Source organism: Asterias rubens, chromosome 19, assembly GCF_902459465.1.
Source record: "Asterias rubens chromosome 19, eAstRub1.3, whole genome shotgun sequence".
Lineage (NCBI taxonomy): Eukaryota > Metazoa > Echinodermata > Asteroidea > Forcipulatida > Asteriidae > Asterias > Asterias rubens.
The window spans coordinates 8,674,198-8,690,471 of NC_047080.1; the positions used below are offsets into that span (position 1 = coordinate 8,674,198).

The 16,274-nt window shown below is 40.0% G+C and overlaps 1 protein-coding gene across 11 annotated transcripts in view; it reads right to left on the reverse strand.

Annotated features, from left to right (window-relative positions):
* LOC117303040 (discoidin domain-containing receptor 2-like) overlaps positions 1-16,274 on the reverse strand; it is a 58,568-nt gene that overhangs the window by 12,994 nt on the left and 29,300 nt on the right. For 7 of the 11 annotated variants that reach the window (XM_033787089.1, XM_033787086.1, XM_033787081.1 and 4 more), the window contains 6 exons: positions 6,069-6,632; positions 4,857-4,968; positions 4,248-4,479; positions 3,597-3,744; positions 2,342-2,854; positions 1,723-1,755 (listed from right to left, as the gene is read on the reverse strand). In XM_033787089.1, coding sequence (XP_033642980.1) covers positions 1,723-1,755; positions 2,342-2,854; positions 3,597-3,744; positions 4,248-4,479; positions 4,857-4,968; positions 6,069-6,165 — 1,135 coding nt within the window. In that variant the 5' untranslated portion in view covers positions 6,166-6,632. The remainder of the gene's footprint in view (positions 1-1,722; positions 1,756-2,341; positions 2,855-3,596; positions 3,745-4,247; positions 4,480-4,856; positions 4,969-6,068; positions 6,633-16,274) is intronic. The other 4 variants (XM_033787091.1, XM_033787087.1, XM_033787088.1 and 1 more) reach the window with 2 other exon arrangements.

Sequence of the window (16,274 nt, forward strand, 5' to 3'; positions counted from 1 at the left end):
CAATCAGTATTATTATATCCTAAAGGAAAGGTTTAACATTGGTGAATGACCACTAATTGAATGGCTATCATTTTGTTTTTTATTTGCAAGGTCAATTTGCAAAAGGCTTTGACGAAAAAAATATTTTGTCAAAACACATATTTTTTTTTTTAAATGACTCGGCTGTATTTGATTTCAGAAAGGTCTTCTTTCTTTAAACTTTAAATGGATGAATGGGTTTGCCCGTGTTTAAATTGTTTGTGTTAATGACAGGGCAAACTTCTGGTGGAAGTAAAAAATAAAAGCAGACATTCGGGGGACACTCGGTAGCAAGGTGTACATGTTCATACCAGGTAAATCAAATGTTCATTGTGACAAAATAAACTTACATTGGCCCAATTTCATAAAGTTGTTAAGCAGGAAAAAAACTGCAAGCAAATTTCTTTGCTCAGCAAAAAAAAAATTGTGGGGCACCAGTGGCAACAATGTAAACTTAATAAAATTTTGGCTGGTAACCTGTTTCTGGCAACACTTTTCTGCTTAGCAAGTTTTTGTGCTTACAGTCTTTATGGAAAAGGGCCCTGGTATGACTGTCGCCACCTACATTTGAAAGTCCGCAAATGCATTTTGAGATTTAAAGAAATGTATACAAATTAGTAAGGGGGCACAAGCAGTTAAGACCAGGGGTGGATTTCACAATGAGTCAAGACTAGTCCTATCTTGAGTTACAACTCGTCCTTAGTTGAGAATAAGTTAGGACTTGTCCAAACTCTTTGTGAAATCGACCCCGGGATGCAGAGTCTACATTAATCATGCGGCTTCAGCTATGGCTGCTAGCTCCAGCTATGGCTGCTAGCACCAGCAGCCATGCTGGAGAATAGGCATTTCCATCAATCTAGCCATAGCCACACTGTCCAAACCATTAGTTTGATCACTGCCTTTTTCATTTATACATGCCTGTATGCTTCCTTGTTTGAAAGGGAAAAGGAAACAAGGCATTTTCTCCTTGGTAAAGGGCACCCCATGAGGAAATTGTAAATTTCAACTGTAGCATTTCAAGGGCACCAGGGGAGATGGAGGCAATCGCCTTCGTTGCCTTTGTGACGTATCAGGCCTGCATGCCACTACGGTACGGTCTGTCAATGGCTACTATAGAATTGCACAATGCCTTGCAAATGTTAAAGATGTCAGATTTTTGGCCCCAAACATTAAAAAGTAGATTTTTTTGAGTGAATGGTACTTCAAAGAGTATCACCCGCTCTAACGAAAAAAAGTTTAACTTTTACTTTTAATGGTCAGGAACCATGACAAAAATTTAAAACGTTTCTTATAAAACACATAAGAATTGGTCACGTGATATATTGTCGGGATCCCGACAAAAAACTAATTTTGAGCACTTTATTTCACTGCTACTAATAATTGGCGGACTTTTTCAAACAATGGCTAAAATGAAAGCTTGTAACTTTCTTGACCCCCATCAAAATACCTATTGAATTTTAAATCAAAATCTTTGGGTCAAATCGGCCAAAAATCTGACATAGCATCTTTAAACCAACCCTTAAAATATACTTAAGAAATAAACCATGCTCAGCACAACCTTACACAACAAAAAATACCATCCTTGCACAAATCAATATGGGTTAAGAAAATAATCCAAATCAATATATTGTTTTCCAACAAAAGTTTACAACAAAAACTTGTGTGTTTGGATGGGCATGATATTAAATGATGGAATTCACTTGCTTTTTGCAACTTCCTCATATCTCGATACGTCTTCTAGGGGGAAATGGGAAAGATGTATCACAATTTATTACAATGTAAGTTGTCACTGTCCTTAAATGTTTAATATGAGGTCACTCACAGCATTACAAATATAGGAATTAAAAGCAGATTTCCATACTGTACAAATCAAGGCCTACCTAAGCAGAAAATATTGCTTGAATACTGTCTGTTAAGTAAAAGTTAGCAAGATACCAGTCTCAAAAGGTACATAATGTGACCTGGCAATGAAGTCTGGTAGCCTTATTCTGGTTAACGTAATTTTGCTTTCATAGCTTTTTGTTTGTGTTTTTAACCAGCTTAATAAAAAGTTCACAGCACAACAATGAAGTGTCCTGGGGTGGATTTCACAAAGAGTTAAGACTAGTCTTATCTCGAGTAGGGATGAGTTACTCTTCCTAACTTAGAACTACCCTTAAGCTTTTAATATCTCATAGGACTAGTTCTAATTTAGTATTAGTCCTAAGGTATTTGTGAAATCGACCCCTGAACCTGATGTGGAAAACTTCACGCTTATCTCCATGTTTAAAATAAATTTATGTTTTATTATTTTGCTCGTTTTGATCTTCGTTTGATTCCTTACCTGATGCAAAAGACACTTCGCTGATGAGTATCCACTTATTCCGATGTCTCAGTCGACATTTGATATACCTCGCCAGCCTGTTCTGGAGATTAACAGTCACCCAGCGGGCGTCGTCATGAATGAGGTCTTGTCGTACATTCCAGTTTATCGTCCTCGTTGAGTACAGTCCTTCCTCCATCCCAAAGAAGACTTCCACCGACTTGTACGTCTCCACGTCCTTGGTAAAGAAGTTGTTGGTGTGGAACTGGAGGCTGGTGAAATTTCGCACACTGTCGAATTTGAACTCTATCACTGGGTTCAGATGGGTTGTGTTGCGCCAGCCCACCCACTCGTGGGCCTGATCCAGGTTGGATGGGCTGAGGCGATAGTTGGAGTGGCCTATAATGCCATCAGTGAGCTGGCCAAGGCCCTTGATGAGTCGAGCGCCATCAAAGAATCCATCGTAAAAGTCATCCTCAAAGGCATAATCTCCTCTAATGTCTGGTTCCACCATGTTGTAGTTAATAAGATGATCTGTAACGTACAAAACATACAAATTTTACCAGTTCCTTTGAAGTAACTTTTGTTTTCACTTTAACCACCTACTGATGAAACCCCATGCCTACCATTATCCAACAACAGCATCATTATCGCTGTTACCGTCAGTGTCCAGTGCCTTTAGTATGGATAATGGAAATAGCATTCAAAAATACCCCAGACAGTTTCTCTACTCCTATTGGTGGAGAGCGCGGCATGTGGGGGTGTTTAAACGGTTGATAATGACCAGTGTTTATAACCCGTGTCAGGCACGAGCGCACAAGGTTATCACGCGGAACGCGATTCATAGCTATTAGTAACAGCGCGTAATCTATTTCTGAGCGCGCGCACGTTATCTATTTCTAAGCACGCGCACGTAATCTATTTCTACGCGCGCACATACACACAACCCACGCGCAACATATTTCAAACCCAAATTTTCAATTGTCAAAGTGTCTATAATTGTATTTTTGTAACGTTTTTTTAACAAAAGGGCGTTTATGAATGGGAATAAAAGAGTAGTGACTCGTTCTTAAACATCCCTTCGAAACCTTGCAGGGTCAATGCCTTCATCACACGGCAACGACCCTGCCGCTTTTAAACGGCCGTTAAAGAACTCATCGCTACCCTTTTATTCCCTTATTCTTGCAACTCCTCTATCCCCAACTCCACCCCTACCTGACCCCCTCAAAAAAAAAAAAGGATGGGGGATTATTTTTAAAACTATTTACATCCTTACCTTCCCATAGACAGCCATAAAGCTCTATTCGCATGCAAACTGGCGTGGAGTTCTCTACCCAAGGCACCAGTCTTAGTTGCATGGCAATGATTGGTGGGTGGATATGAACTGTCTGGATGGAGAACGTGTCTCGTGTCCCATCAAATATCTATACAGGAAGCAAGAAAATAAGACAATAAAAGAGACAAGTTCTTAAATGGTCGTTTAAAACCACAGGGTCGTGGCTGTATAATTGTTTCCTTGTGCATACAAACAAGTGCTTGTCTCCAAGTTGCCTGAAAGGAGATAGGGTCAGCCCCGGTGTTCCTGGTTTGATTGGCTGCATATTGCGCCACAGCATCTTGTCAAACATAACATGGTGCTATGTAAAGATTAAAGGTCTCATACTTCAAAAGGTAGCTCTGCATCTTGCTGGAAAACATAGTGAGCGCTCTAAGATGCCCATCAATTATGAGAATTCTTCTTCTTATTATTATTAAAATAAATAAATGGGTAAACTTTCAAATGATTTTTGGGGGTTGAACAAAGAATTGTTCAGTTGTTAGAGCGCCGGCACGTTTATCCAGGGGTCGTTGGTGCGAATCCCACTCTAGTCAATTCTTTGTTCAACACCAAAAATCTTATTATCATTAAAATGTCCTTTACACTCACCTGTTGCTGTTCCATATTCCGATACCTCACCCAGCGATCGTCTCTGGAGTACTCCAGGCGGAAGTTCCTGGTGAACTCTCGCCCTTCACCATCGTACCATCTACCCTGGATGGACACTGCTGTGACCACGCTGATGTTGCGGAAGTTGATCTGTAGATACTCATAGTGTCCATCGGCTTCTGGCTTGGCACTCACTGGACACCATGCCCCAGCACCCTCATCTAAGTTTAACCTATTTAAGCAAATCAAAGGGAGAGTTGTTACTCAAAAACATTTATTACCGTAAAAACTTACTTGGTATGAAGCACTGTCAGCTGTTGATAATATATGCGATTTTGAGAAACAATTCCCTTTGAAGGAATGTGGTTTGAGTAAGAGGGATTTAAATTGCACTGCCAATCTACCATAGAGCAAGGTTTGAGATTGGCAGTGCAAAAGAGGTTCATATCACACTCGTGATGCTATGTGTCTGTCTGTTAGAATCAAGGATTAAACTTTTTTTGAAGATAATCATTATTACAGTACCTGTAGTTCCGTGGAGAAAATTTTGAAAGTCACGTTTTAAATAGAAAATTGGCAGAATTTGAATAGGTTATCCTTGATATTCACCTTGCATTCTGAGGTCCGAAAGTGAGGTCATCATTCCCGTATACAGAGCTTGCCTGGAGTTGATCATCTGTTATCTCCTTACTGTTCATTCCTAGCGGTGTACGACATGTTGCTACAATGGGAAGAAAATTAACTCAAAATTGTAACTTTTTCATTAACTGAACCAACTATAGAGCAGTGCTGTAGCTAGACAAATTTTATTAGTGGTGGGCTCTAATTCCAATTTAGACCACCAAGGGGGAGTGGTTCAACAAAATTATTCATGTTTAGATATGGGGCCATCATTACTGAAGTGCAATATGGGGGAAATCTGTGCTGGGCAGCACAGTGCTCAGAGTGCTGGGCAAAACTTGTTAGTTCTGGGCAGGCCTACAACACTGCTTCAGAGCACCCTAAACTTGTTGCTGGCAGCTGGTCGGCTAACGTGAATATCTAGAAGACCCTCCATTGCATAGCGGTCATAGGCATGCACCTAATGCGTTACACTTTACTTCACCCACACAAAGAGGAATAGAAGGGTACTGGCAATATTTGTATCCCCTTGTCCAAGGGGACAGGCCGCCACCATTGTTTTGCAATGTAGCGAGGTTCAATGTGAGGTAAGCTTTTCGAGATACATGTACCATGCATGCCATGGCACATTATCGGCCATGCCTGAGGTACTGCGATTCACTGTGAGCGCTAACTCAAAGTTCTCACAAAGACAACATCAAATGCCAGTGTTTATTATGGAATCTGTATTGTCTTTCCTTTGTCAAGTCAGGGTTTCATTGTGAGGACAATATTTCTGAAGAAAAAACGATTATTCCAGAAGCTCTAAAAAAAAAATTGAAAAATAATACCGCAGGAATACCATGTCATAATTTTTTTCTGAATACTGACCCAAATTGGTTTTAAAGATAATTTCTCATGACATCTCCAAATTAAGCACTATTTATAAAGTTGATCTGTATTTTACCTCCACCAGCGACGTCATGCCATTGTTCCGTCGCTCAAATTTTTGGAACAAATGGCGTGATGGCTACCTTTAAGTAATATCACACTGTTTGGGCGAAATAACGTAGTGCTGGAACAATATAGTATGGTGTCACAAGTGGAGATTAAGTTGCATAACGCAATCGGTGTACGCGCCATTCATGGGATGAATGGCCCTCGGGCCATTCCTACCCACGAGTGGCGCGTACCTCGGGCATTTTTTAATACAAAACTTACGTAAATCCAGTCGTGCTATCACCGCAAGCAAACTCTGTAGAAACACACACGTCAGCAGGATCCACTCTCTCATATTCATCTTCAATGTCAAAGTCATTGTTTCTATCTTACTTAAAACTTGATACAAAATAAATCCTCTCCGATATATTACACCTGTAGAAATATGTACAGCCTTTCAGGTGTCTGATTTCATAATAGTAGTTCCTGGATTGGTTGCTTCATGAAGCTGTTCTCTGTACGCCGACATGGGAACTTGGTTAGCCCGGCAGAGCTGTGTTTACCATCCTGATGATCGCTATGATGCATGAGCGTTTCTGGAAACTGGCTCAGCTGAGTTGTTAAGACTACTAATGGAATGTTCTACAAAGTTACCACATGAAGGAAGTGCAGCTCATTTTTAAATGTGATAATTTATCCGATGACAATCCAAGACAACCACAGACACTTGGCGTAGTCAGGTTTCTTAAGTGCTTGCTGCGGACATCAAAAATAGAAGAAGGGTTGCACATCACTTTCTTTCGACTCTCAGTATCCCTCGACTGTCTCCAGGTACTGTCACAAGATCTGTTAAAATGAAAGTGAAAGAATGATTTTAAGTTGAGCATGGTTGCCAAACAAAATATTGTGTCTATAAGTACACAACTAATACAAAACCAGACACCATAGTCTTGTCAACTTTCTAATCAATAAATCCAAAGTCTTTCACTTGTGCCTTTAAATTACAGTATTGAACCTTTCAGAATAAAGTTCAATCCCAAATGTCTAGTACAGATTTATGTAAGCAGTATAACAACTTTCTTGTTCATTTCCGTTAATTGTGAAATAAACGGCACAACTTAAGGAAACAATGACTTGTAAACATACATTTGCATCAACATGTTGTGAAAATAGCAATGAGTGTTTTGCGCAATGAGTATACAAACATAAACATAAACAGAGGAAATAAATGTAAGAGCTTGGTTGACAGAAGAGAAGAAACCTAACAATGACAGTTGGATTTTTCCCACGGTTCAACATCCTGATGAAAAACTTGTTGTTGTGGCAAAGTGAAAGAAGTGTTGCCTTTTTGCTGGGCAAACAAACATATTGTTGAGGGTAGCAAGACAAAGTTCATCACAGCTCAATTTCATAAAGCTGTTAAGCAGAAAACAAAGCTTCATGAAATTGTTAACCAAGTAACCAAATAATGGCACAGTGGCATCAATGTAAAGTTAATGGCAGTTTGGCTGGTAACCTGTTTCTGCTAAGAATAATTTTCTGTGCTCACTGCTCAGCAAATTTGTTTGCCTAGTAACTTTATAAAATTGTACCCAGGCCTGACTTCAAAAACTTGACTTCACTTTAATCCAGGGTGAGACTGAGAGGCAATGCTTACACAAAATTATAAAACTAAGATCTAAATTTATGGGGGGGGGGGGGTATGTCAAACAATTTCTGCCTTTCACTCAGTAATCCTTGTTATGATATCAATAAGCTTCTGGGAACAGTATGCTCGGCGCTAAAGCAATAGATCATTTGGCAGAGCATGATTTCTTTATATCCAAAGAAAATAACAGCAAATTCTTTCACCACACTGACACAAGTCTGACTTCTGATCAAAGTCTGAACTTTGCCTGTATCCCCGGTTCATGTAGCCTTTAGTCAAGGCGCACGCGGCACACCGGATAGCATGCACAGCCCCAAAAATGTAACTCGTTTTGGGGGCCTTATGTTTTTCTTTACATTTGCCAACGATTTTGGTGGGAGAAAATGTAACAAATTTGCATCAAACGTTCTTGTGACGTCATGCAAGTAATCGGACTTCTTGTTGGCCAGCAACTCACCACGCTAATGCATTATGCATTACATTTTCTCCCACCAAAATCGTTGGCAAATGTAAAAAAAAACATAAGGCCCAAAAACGAGTTGGTAAAGGCGCTTCGCGGCTTTGCCACTCGCGGTGATAGTCTTTTTTCGTGCGTTACATTTTTGGGGTTGTGTGTGCCATCCGGTGTGCCGCGTGCGCCTTGACTAAAGGCTACGGTTTATGTAGAAAAAGTAAGTCTCGCGATGAACCTTACAAAATCCTTATCATCAAAAATACATGCAAAAATGCTGATTCCCATGAAACACGGTTTAATAACTCCACCGGTAAATTGTAAATAAATCTCCCTGTCAAATATTGTTTGTACCAAAAGAATGTCCAAATAATTAATCTCTGCCAGTGCCAGGACATTTGTTTGGGGAAAAAGAGGGTAGGTTTGTTTTGATTTCATGGAGCAGTCAGTAGTTCAAGTAATTTATCCCAGAGAGCCCAAGTGCCAGCAGGTCTTGGTGTTTGGTATTCTAAACAACGCCTTGGGCAGGGGTAGAAAGGTTAAGTTCACTATCAACTGGTCTAAGCATTGTATGTTAACCATGTAAAACATGATACATGTATGAGTGCACATTGTCCCTCTTTGTGCAAGTATTCTATGAAACTAATCATCATCATCATCTTCCTATACTGTGCAGAAACCTCCTCTGGAGTATACTAGCACACACGATTGTCGGTTTACTTGTACACTACCAGCCGAGTTGAAGTTTAACAACTGATTGACATCACAATCAAGTATTTAACCTTCCTACATTTATTGTACTTGCTAATCATTGCAAATTCACTTGTATTTGTACGGGTACACTTGTACAATGTACATAAACGTGCAATGTATGCAGATTTATGTGTTCAACATGTAATTCTGCTGATGGACTAGAAATTAATGTACAGCTACTTTACATAAAAAGTTATCACAATAAATCACACTTAGTGTGTGCACTAACAACGCAATAACAACAGTAGTGGGTGGCAAAAAGGGGGAACATCGTGTTGTTTTGTATTGGGCTATATAAGGCCCAAAAAACAAAACAAAAACCAGTTGATCGTCCCCGCCCGCATCCTTTTTTTAACTATTTACTATTTTCTGATTTTTGTAAAAGGAGTCTTGCCTAGAAACTTTTCCCGAATCTAACGTGATTCTTTCGAACACTTGTAACCGTTTGTTTCATAATACAATATTGGTGAATGCCTACCAGCAACTTTTTAGTGTTTCTGACCCTTTTAGTGTAATTAGCGTTAACACAGGCAGGTCCTCATGCAACTAATAGGTATAAATAAGTTTGCGGTTGATTCGAACTGAGAATTGGTGGCCTGTTTGATTTGAAATACTAAGTGGCCATCTTGAAGAAAAAAATAGTAAAAAGTAAATAATAAGGCCCTCATCCTCATCTTTTTTGAAAAATCTGGACGATCTACTGGTATTTTTTTTTATTTGGCCTAATAGTGGCATGACGCACTGCGTTTGTGCACCTGCCTACGTACTAGTGCACAACTCTATGGCATCTGCCAATCTACCAGGGTATACATTGAAAATCCGAGCAGAATAATTTCCAAAAACACAAACTAATGCCTGAACTGCAACAAGCTACTCTGTCTTGAAAACAAAAACTGCATATACATGTATCAAATGTCTGCGATAACAAAAAAGCAACACCATAGCTAAACAACATTTCAGATTCGATAGGATCTAATTTCATGTGTTCAGTCTCATAAGCACTTTCGCCATGTCTGAGGCCATCATCTGCAACAGGAAGATAAACTTTCGAGGATGATAGTCCCTTTCCTGCTTTGAAACAAAATCCCATTTTGAAACGCTGAGGTGATACGCTGCTCCGGTTGTGATACCCTAAATACTTCTCTCTGAATGTGATAAGCGCTATCAGCCCTGGTATTACACAGAGGCCATGGCCTTCCTTGCCCCTGGTCTTAGCCTTGGTGCCCTTCAAAAGTTTCCCATTGTACCTTTCATGCTTTGAAACAAAATCTCATTTTGAAACACTGAGGTGGTATGCTGCTCCAGTTCTGATACCCAAAATACTTCTCTTTGAATGTGATAAGCGCTATCAGCCCTGGGATTACACAGAGGCCATGGCCTTCGTTGCCCCTGGTCTTAGCCTTGGTGCCCTTCAAAAGTTTCCCATTGTACCTTTCATGCTTTGAAACAAAATCTCATTTTGAAACGCTGAGGTGATATGCTGCTCCGGTTGTGATACCCTAAATACTTCTCTTTGAATGTGATAAGCGCTATCAGCCCTGGGATTACACAGAGGCCATGGCCTTCGTTGCCCCTGGTCTTAGCCTTGGTGCCCATTGTACCTTTCATGCTTTGAAACAAAATCTCATTTTGAAACACTGAGGTGGTATGCTGCTCCAGTTGTGATGCCAAAAATACTTCTTTTTGAGTGTGATAAGCGCTGTCAGGCCTGGAATTACAGTCACGCAGGCCACTTTAATGGCCTCTGTTGCCCCTGGTCTTGGCCTTGGTGCCCTTCAAAAGTTTCCCATTGTACCTTTCATGCTTTGAAACAAAATCTCATTTTGAAACACTGAGGTGGTATGCTGCTCCAGTTGTGATACCCAAAATATTTCTTTTTGAGTGTGATACATGTAAGCACTGTCAGGCCTGGAATTACAGTCACGCAGGCCACTTTAATGGCCTCTGTTGCCCCTGGTCTTGGCCTTGGTGCCCATCAAAAGTTTCCCATTGACTTTAAGATTTTCCAATGGAAATGCCCTTTGCAACATAAAATGGCCTTGCACTTTCAACAGGTTCAAAGATGAAATTCCAGGCCTACGCTATACAAGAATGAAATGGTTCACTTATTTTTTTATTAATGCATATAAAATGTCCATTAAACAAAGCGCATTATAGCGTTCGAAACCAAAACCATTGTAATGAAACAAAAACCCACTGTGTTTTCAACCTTTCAAATATCAGAATTCATGAACTCATTTTTAAAGAACCATATTTCAGGAAAACGATGTAAAAATAAATGTATCGGCATGGAATCAGCCAATAATACTTAACCTGGTTTTGGCCTTATTGTCCCTTCAAAATTTTCTATAGACTTTCAGATTTTCCAATGGAAGTGCCCCTTTGCAAAATGCAAATCGTCTTGACCCCCCCCCCCCCCCCAAGAAGAAATTCCAGGCTTGTGTTAAAAGTATTTTGGTGTGAACCAGTGTTTGTAAAACATGTAAAAAGTGTGTAAATTAATGTATTATTATATTATAGGCCCTACATGTATCACTTCAATTCCATTAACAGCTCACTCAGCTGTTTTTTCACTCGCTCTGTTTATATCAAACGCTTCAGAAACGATTTTCTGACATCAAGCCTAAACCTCGAAACTCATTTTGTTTTGACACAGCGATTGTAATTGACATTCATATTCTGCATTTTGGGTACCGACTGCCGAGTGCAGCACGTTCAACCGCTGCCCGGGCCTGGCGGGATACCAGTTGACCCATAGTGGGAGGCCTCGTCTGTAAATCAGACAGCTATCAGGCAATCAGTGAGGGGACAAGATGGCGGACCCCACGCTGTTCTGTGAACGTCACGACATCTGCCTTGGCATTTGTAGATCCACAATATTTGCCAGGGTCATAACTCAAGGTTTTGTTTTGATCATCAAAAAATTCTCTGCGATTACAAAAACTGGATCCAGAGGCCTATCATTATAATTGTAAAAATTAATATGTGTTGATTCATCTTCTAATAGTCTGTATGTAGCACTTCTGCATCATGTACATGTAGATAAAAAACAGCAACAAATCTACATGTCATCCCAAATACACTTTGGGACACTGAAAGTTCTAAAAAAAATGATTCCAAAGACAACCATGCATGTAGAATGCTCTGCAGCAGATTGAACAGTACAGTTTTAAAACCAAGATAAAAACCAAGTAGACAACATTCCGAGGACCCCGTTTCAATTCAGCATGCATCGGCCAAAAATCCCAAGACTTTAGGTCTGCAATGCCGCCCCCCCCCCCCATAACCCTGAACACTTTGCCCACTAACACTGACTGGAAATAAAGAAACATGAGTAATCCAAAGCTGTGTTCCAAATAACACAGTCATTCTTTTAGTCATACTTTAATTACAAAATTATTAAAATGCAATCTACAGATTCATCTGTAGTTCTCAGTTGCGGTACAGCGGTGTACAAAAAACACTTTATTAAAATTCTGGCTTGTCATTCGCAATTATTCCAACAACACAATGAGAAGTGAAAGCTTTCATCATCACCTGGCCTGGCCAGGCGCTTTCCAGTTACCTACATCAGCAAATAGCGGGATGCTCGCTAGCGGGGATGTACCATTCTACGTGGGTAATATACTATTGGTATGAATCCTTGTTCTATGGTACGATCCACCAATCGATGAAAAGCTGCAAGGGTAATCATCAGTCTCTCTATTCTTCAATCTAGGATTGTAGGATTATATTAAAGTAGCAGTGAAAGAATATGGAAGAACAATTTGCTTTTCTTTTACCATTATTCAATGGAGGGTTAATACATTCTCCGTTAAATGAGAGGGTTCTGTTTACATAATTACCACTGAAAGAAAAACAAGTAGACCCCCAGTTGAACACAATTTGGATACATTTGAGTATTGTTGTTTGAGGGCATTTGAGTGCATTGAGTACAACCATGAGGTGAAATCTGGACTATTCGAGGCAAAGCGGAGTGAAATGCAAAAGCTTGACTTCAAGGAGTGACTCTCCGACAATGCACAAGTGAAATGTATTCAGCGTTTAAAATATAACTCACTAGATCCTTGTCATTTTTTTTCCCATTTTTTTCCCCACAAAAATATGTTTTACAAATTACAGTCAAAAGGAGGAGATTTTAAAATGCTAACTGTATGTTCTGACCTTGCTATTATTATTAACAAACATTGGGAAACACTGCTAGCCATTAACAAACATAGCAAAATGCCTTCAAGCATGAAAATTGTTTGCCCCCTTATCAGATAATCTACCCCTTGTGGCGCTGCATTAAATAAAACGCTATTTAGTGTTTGGAGAAATGCTATAAACATGATGGATTAGAAAAATAAATTCCAGTATAAATCCTAAACAAAATACCAGGAGGCTGGCTGGTGTACACAGGGACTGGTATGCCTCCTTGCCAAACAATGGTGCCTCATGAAACCATAAAGTAAACATTTATGCCCACAAATATGTTGCTATACATGTACCCTGGAACAGTGGTGGAGGTTTTGTTGCTGAGACAGTTCACTACACAACAACAACCACCGTTCTGTTTGAGCATTTAGGCAGCCTTTTAACAACTTGAAACGTAGTTTCTGTGCTTGTTTTCAAAATGGAGACATTAATTACTTCATATCAAGTTGATATGAGCATGGTTTCACCGTGAAGGAAGAAAATATGTTTCACTCAGTACATTTGCTTTTATGTAAATAAACGGAAGAAATTATTTATTTACATTAAGGGGGCCTATATGTACTTCTTTTAGTCCATCAAAGAACTTTTGGAACCACAATTTATTCAGTTAAAATAATCTGTACAATCTCCAGGGATAGGGCATTTCCAATGTACATGTACAATGCCAGTACCATAAAAACTATTTCTGGAAAGACAATATTTTTTACAAAATTACACAAAACCATTATTCATTCAACACAAGTTCAGTCACAACAGAATTTTGACCAACATTTTCCAGAATCATAGGGCCAGGAAATCGTTCACAGTTTTTCCTAAATGCTTCTGGAATTTATTTCATCAGGCAGCCAGGGTACATCAGTCGTAAATCATTCACAGTCCGGCAATCTCCGCTGGGATTTATGGAGACAATATGATACTAGTACAGCCATGTTTATTTACACTGTGAGGACATCATGATATGAAGCACTCAAGCAGTCTAAATCTGGAAATCTATCTTTCACCTCACTCCACATGTTTATGAGTTCAACTTCTCATAATGGGTGAAAACATCACAGCCAGGCCCACAGTTGGAGCTGTCTGTATTTTTTTGTACATCCATGGTATATGTACCTTACTAGTCTACAAAATATCAACACTTCTTGAATTTGTTTGCATAGGGCCTACTTCTTCTTTTTTTGACCCTTTTTTCAGGTGGGGGTAGGATTTTTACAAATTCTCACTGCTTTGTTACTGCAAACTGCGCAAAACACTCAAATCAATATTATGGTGAAACTTGTTCCTTTTTGAAAGCATCTTGAGCACTTATTGGTGGATACAGAAGCTGTACATGTACACAGCCACTGTCAGAAATGTATACTTATCTTATACGAGAACCCAGGTATGATTTTGGCAGTGAAGTGCCCATGGTTTTTGCATGGAGTGTCTTATATATTTTCCAAGCTATACTTCTGAGGGTATTGTAGGCTTTCATATCAACAACAAATCAAACTACGCTTGCAATGTGCAATCTTTGTAAGATGTAGGCTACACAGATTTTGGACATCTTGTGCAATGTAAAATCTGTGTGATTTCCATGCCACAAAGCACATCAGACTCTAATGGACTCTATCAGACTCATAAAACCAACTCACTGGTGAGTTGATGGTCCATTTAAAATATTCACATTGGCTGCCCTTTGACCACTAATAAACTATGGAATGCCAACTAGGCTACACTGTACATAGTTGGTACATTCAATGTAGGCATTACATGTACACTACAAGGACCTCCAGAAAGATTTGAGGAGAGCCCTGGTTATGCAGTGTCAATCTCTAGGGAACAACATCATAATGATTGCTTTACCATATTCCCACGCATCAAGTCCATTGCAAAGAGGATGCTTCCTTCTCAAGGCTCAGTAATACATGTACCAGTTCCTATGCCCACAGCACAACCATGGAGCTGGCACAACACAGGATGATGTAGTCTTGGTGCTTACATTGACTTTTGTTATTCACTATCACTCATATCCACATCCCCCACTCCACTACTTCTCCTCGCTGAGCCCATTACTTTTGACAGATAGCGGGCGCTGTTGAAAAGCTTCCAGACCCACCACACTATCTTGCTGACAGGAGCGCGCCTCACAGAAATGCCCTCTATCAGTATCAGTGGAACAGTCGCTAAGTGTGTATGTAGCCTATGGTTGGACCTATATGGTATGTTTACCATCCAACTCAACAAGAACGTCTTGCACCAAGACTAGGGCTGCTGCTGCTGAAGTAACACTCACATGCAGAAAACTAATTAATAAATCACTGAAGAGCAACACATCGACAATGCCAAGAAACATGTGTAAAACTTCTTGATCTTAAAACAACCGCTGAACCAGATGGACCACTCCTCAAGATTTGCATCCATCCAACAAACATACATCCTACATAGAAACACATCTTTATATAAGAAACCACAGTCCCTTACATCATAATGAAATGTTCTGGTAATATCCTGCAGGCCTAGCTAGAGATAAATACAGGCCTTGCCAAATTTAATACACGGCCTTCCAATGTGAGGAGAGCATCGTTTCTTTTGTGTTCCTTTGTTCTGCTCTCCCTGCACTGCTGATAATGTCATGAGCCAAGTATAAATGATGACGAAATGTCAGTTTTCATGTCCCATGTAGGCCTACACAAAGGAGGAAAACCGACGCAATCGTAGGTAGCCTGTACTTGCAGGGACTGAAAACACAATCCACATGCAAGGCTCTGGTCAGGGATTTAAACTGGGGTCCACAGAGATGAAAGGCATGGAAGAAAATGAGCAATTGTGAAATTACATTAGTGGAGAGTACCATATGATGCTATCAACTTCCAAGGGGAATCATTTTGTTGTAAACATGCCCGTTTTACTGTCTGTGAAGTGGGTACATAGGCCCTACATTACATTGTAATGTAAAAGTAGGTACGTACATGTAACAATGTAATCTTTACTTTGCTCTAGATGGTACCTGGCCTGATACAACACAGAGGCAACAAAGGCAATGGACCGATCCGGCCTGTCAATCAAACTGTGCGCGTTCACCCATTTGACCAATCACAGCAATGATTGTGGTCGGACAAACTCGGTCTTGCGTGCGCGTATATTTGGCACGCGCTGCAGAATCGTGCAGAATGTCATTGGGAGTGCTCGTACACATGTCTTGCTCACGTGCGCGGTGGGCGGAGCTTAGTGGAAAGCCGGAACGGTCCATTGCCTCGATGCCCCCTTGTCATAGCCTTGGTGCCCTTGCCTTTTCCAAAAACAAATCATAGAGGCATGTGGTATTGTCATGAATATCTGAGCACCCTTACCAAAACTTGATCTAATATCCCAGCGCTATCTCTTTTCCATGTACGCAATCAAACACAGTCTGTAAACGGTAATGTACATTGTAATAGTATATTTCTGTAGAGCCATAAAT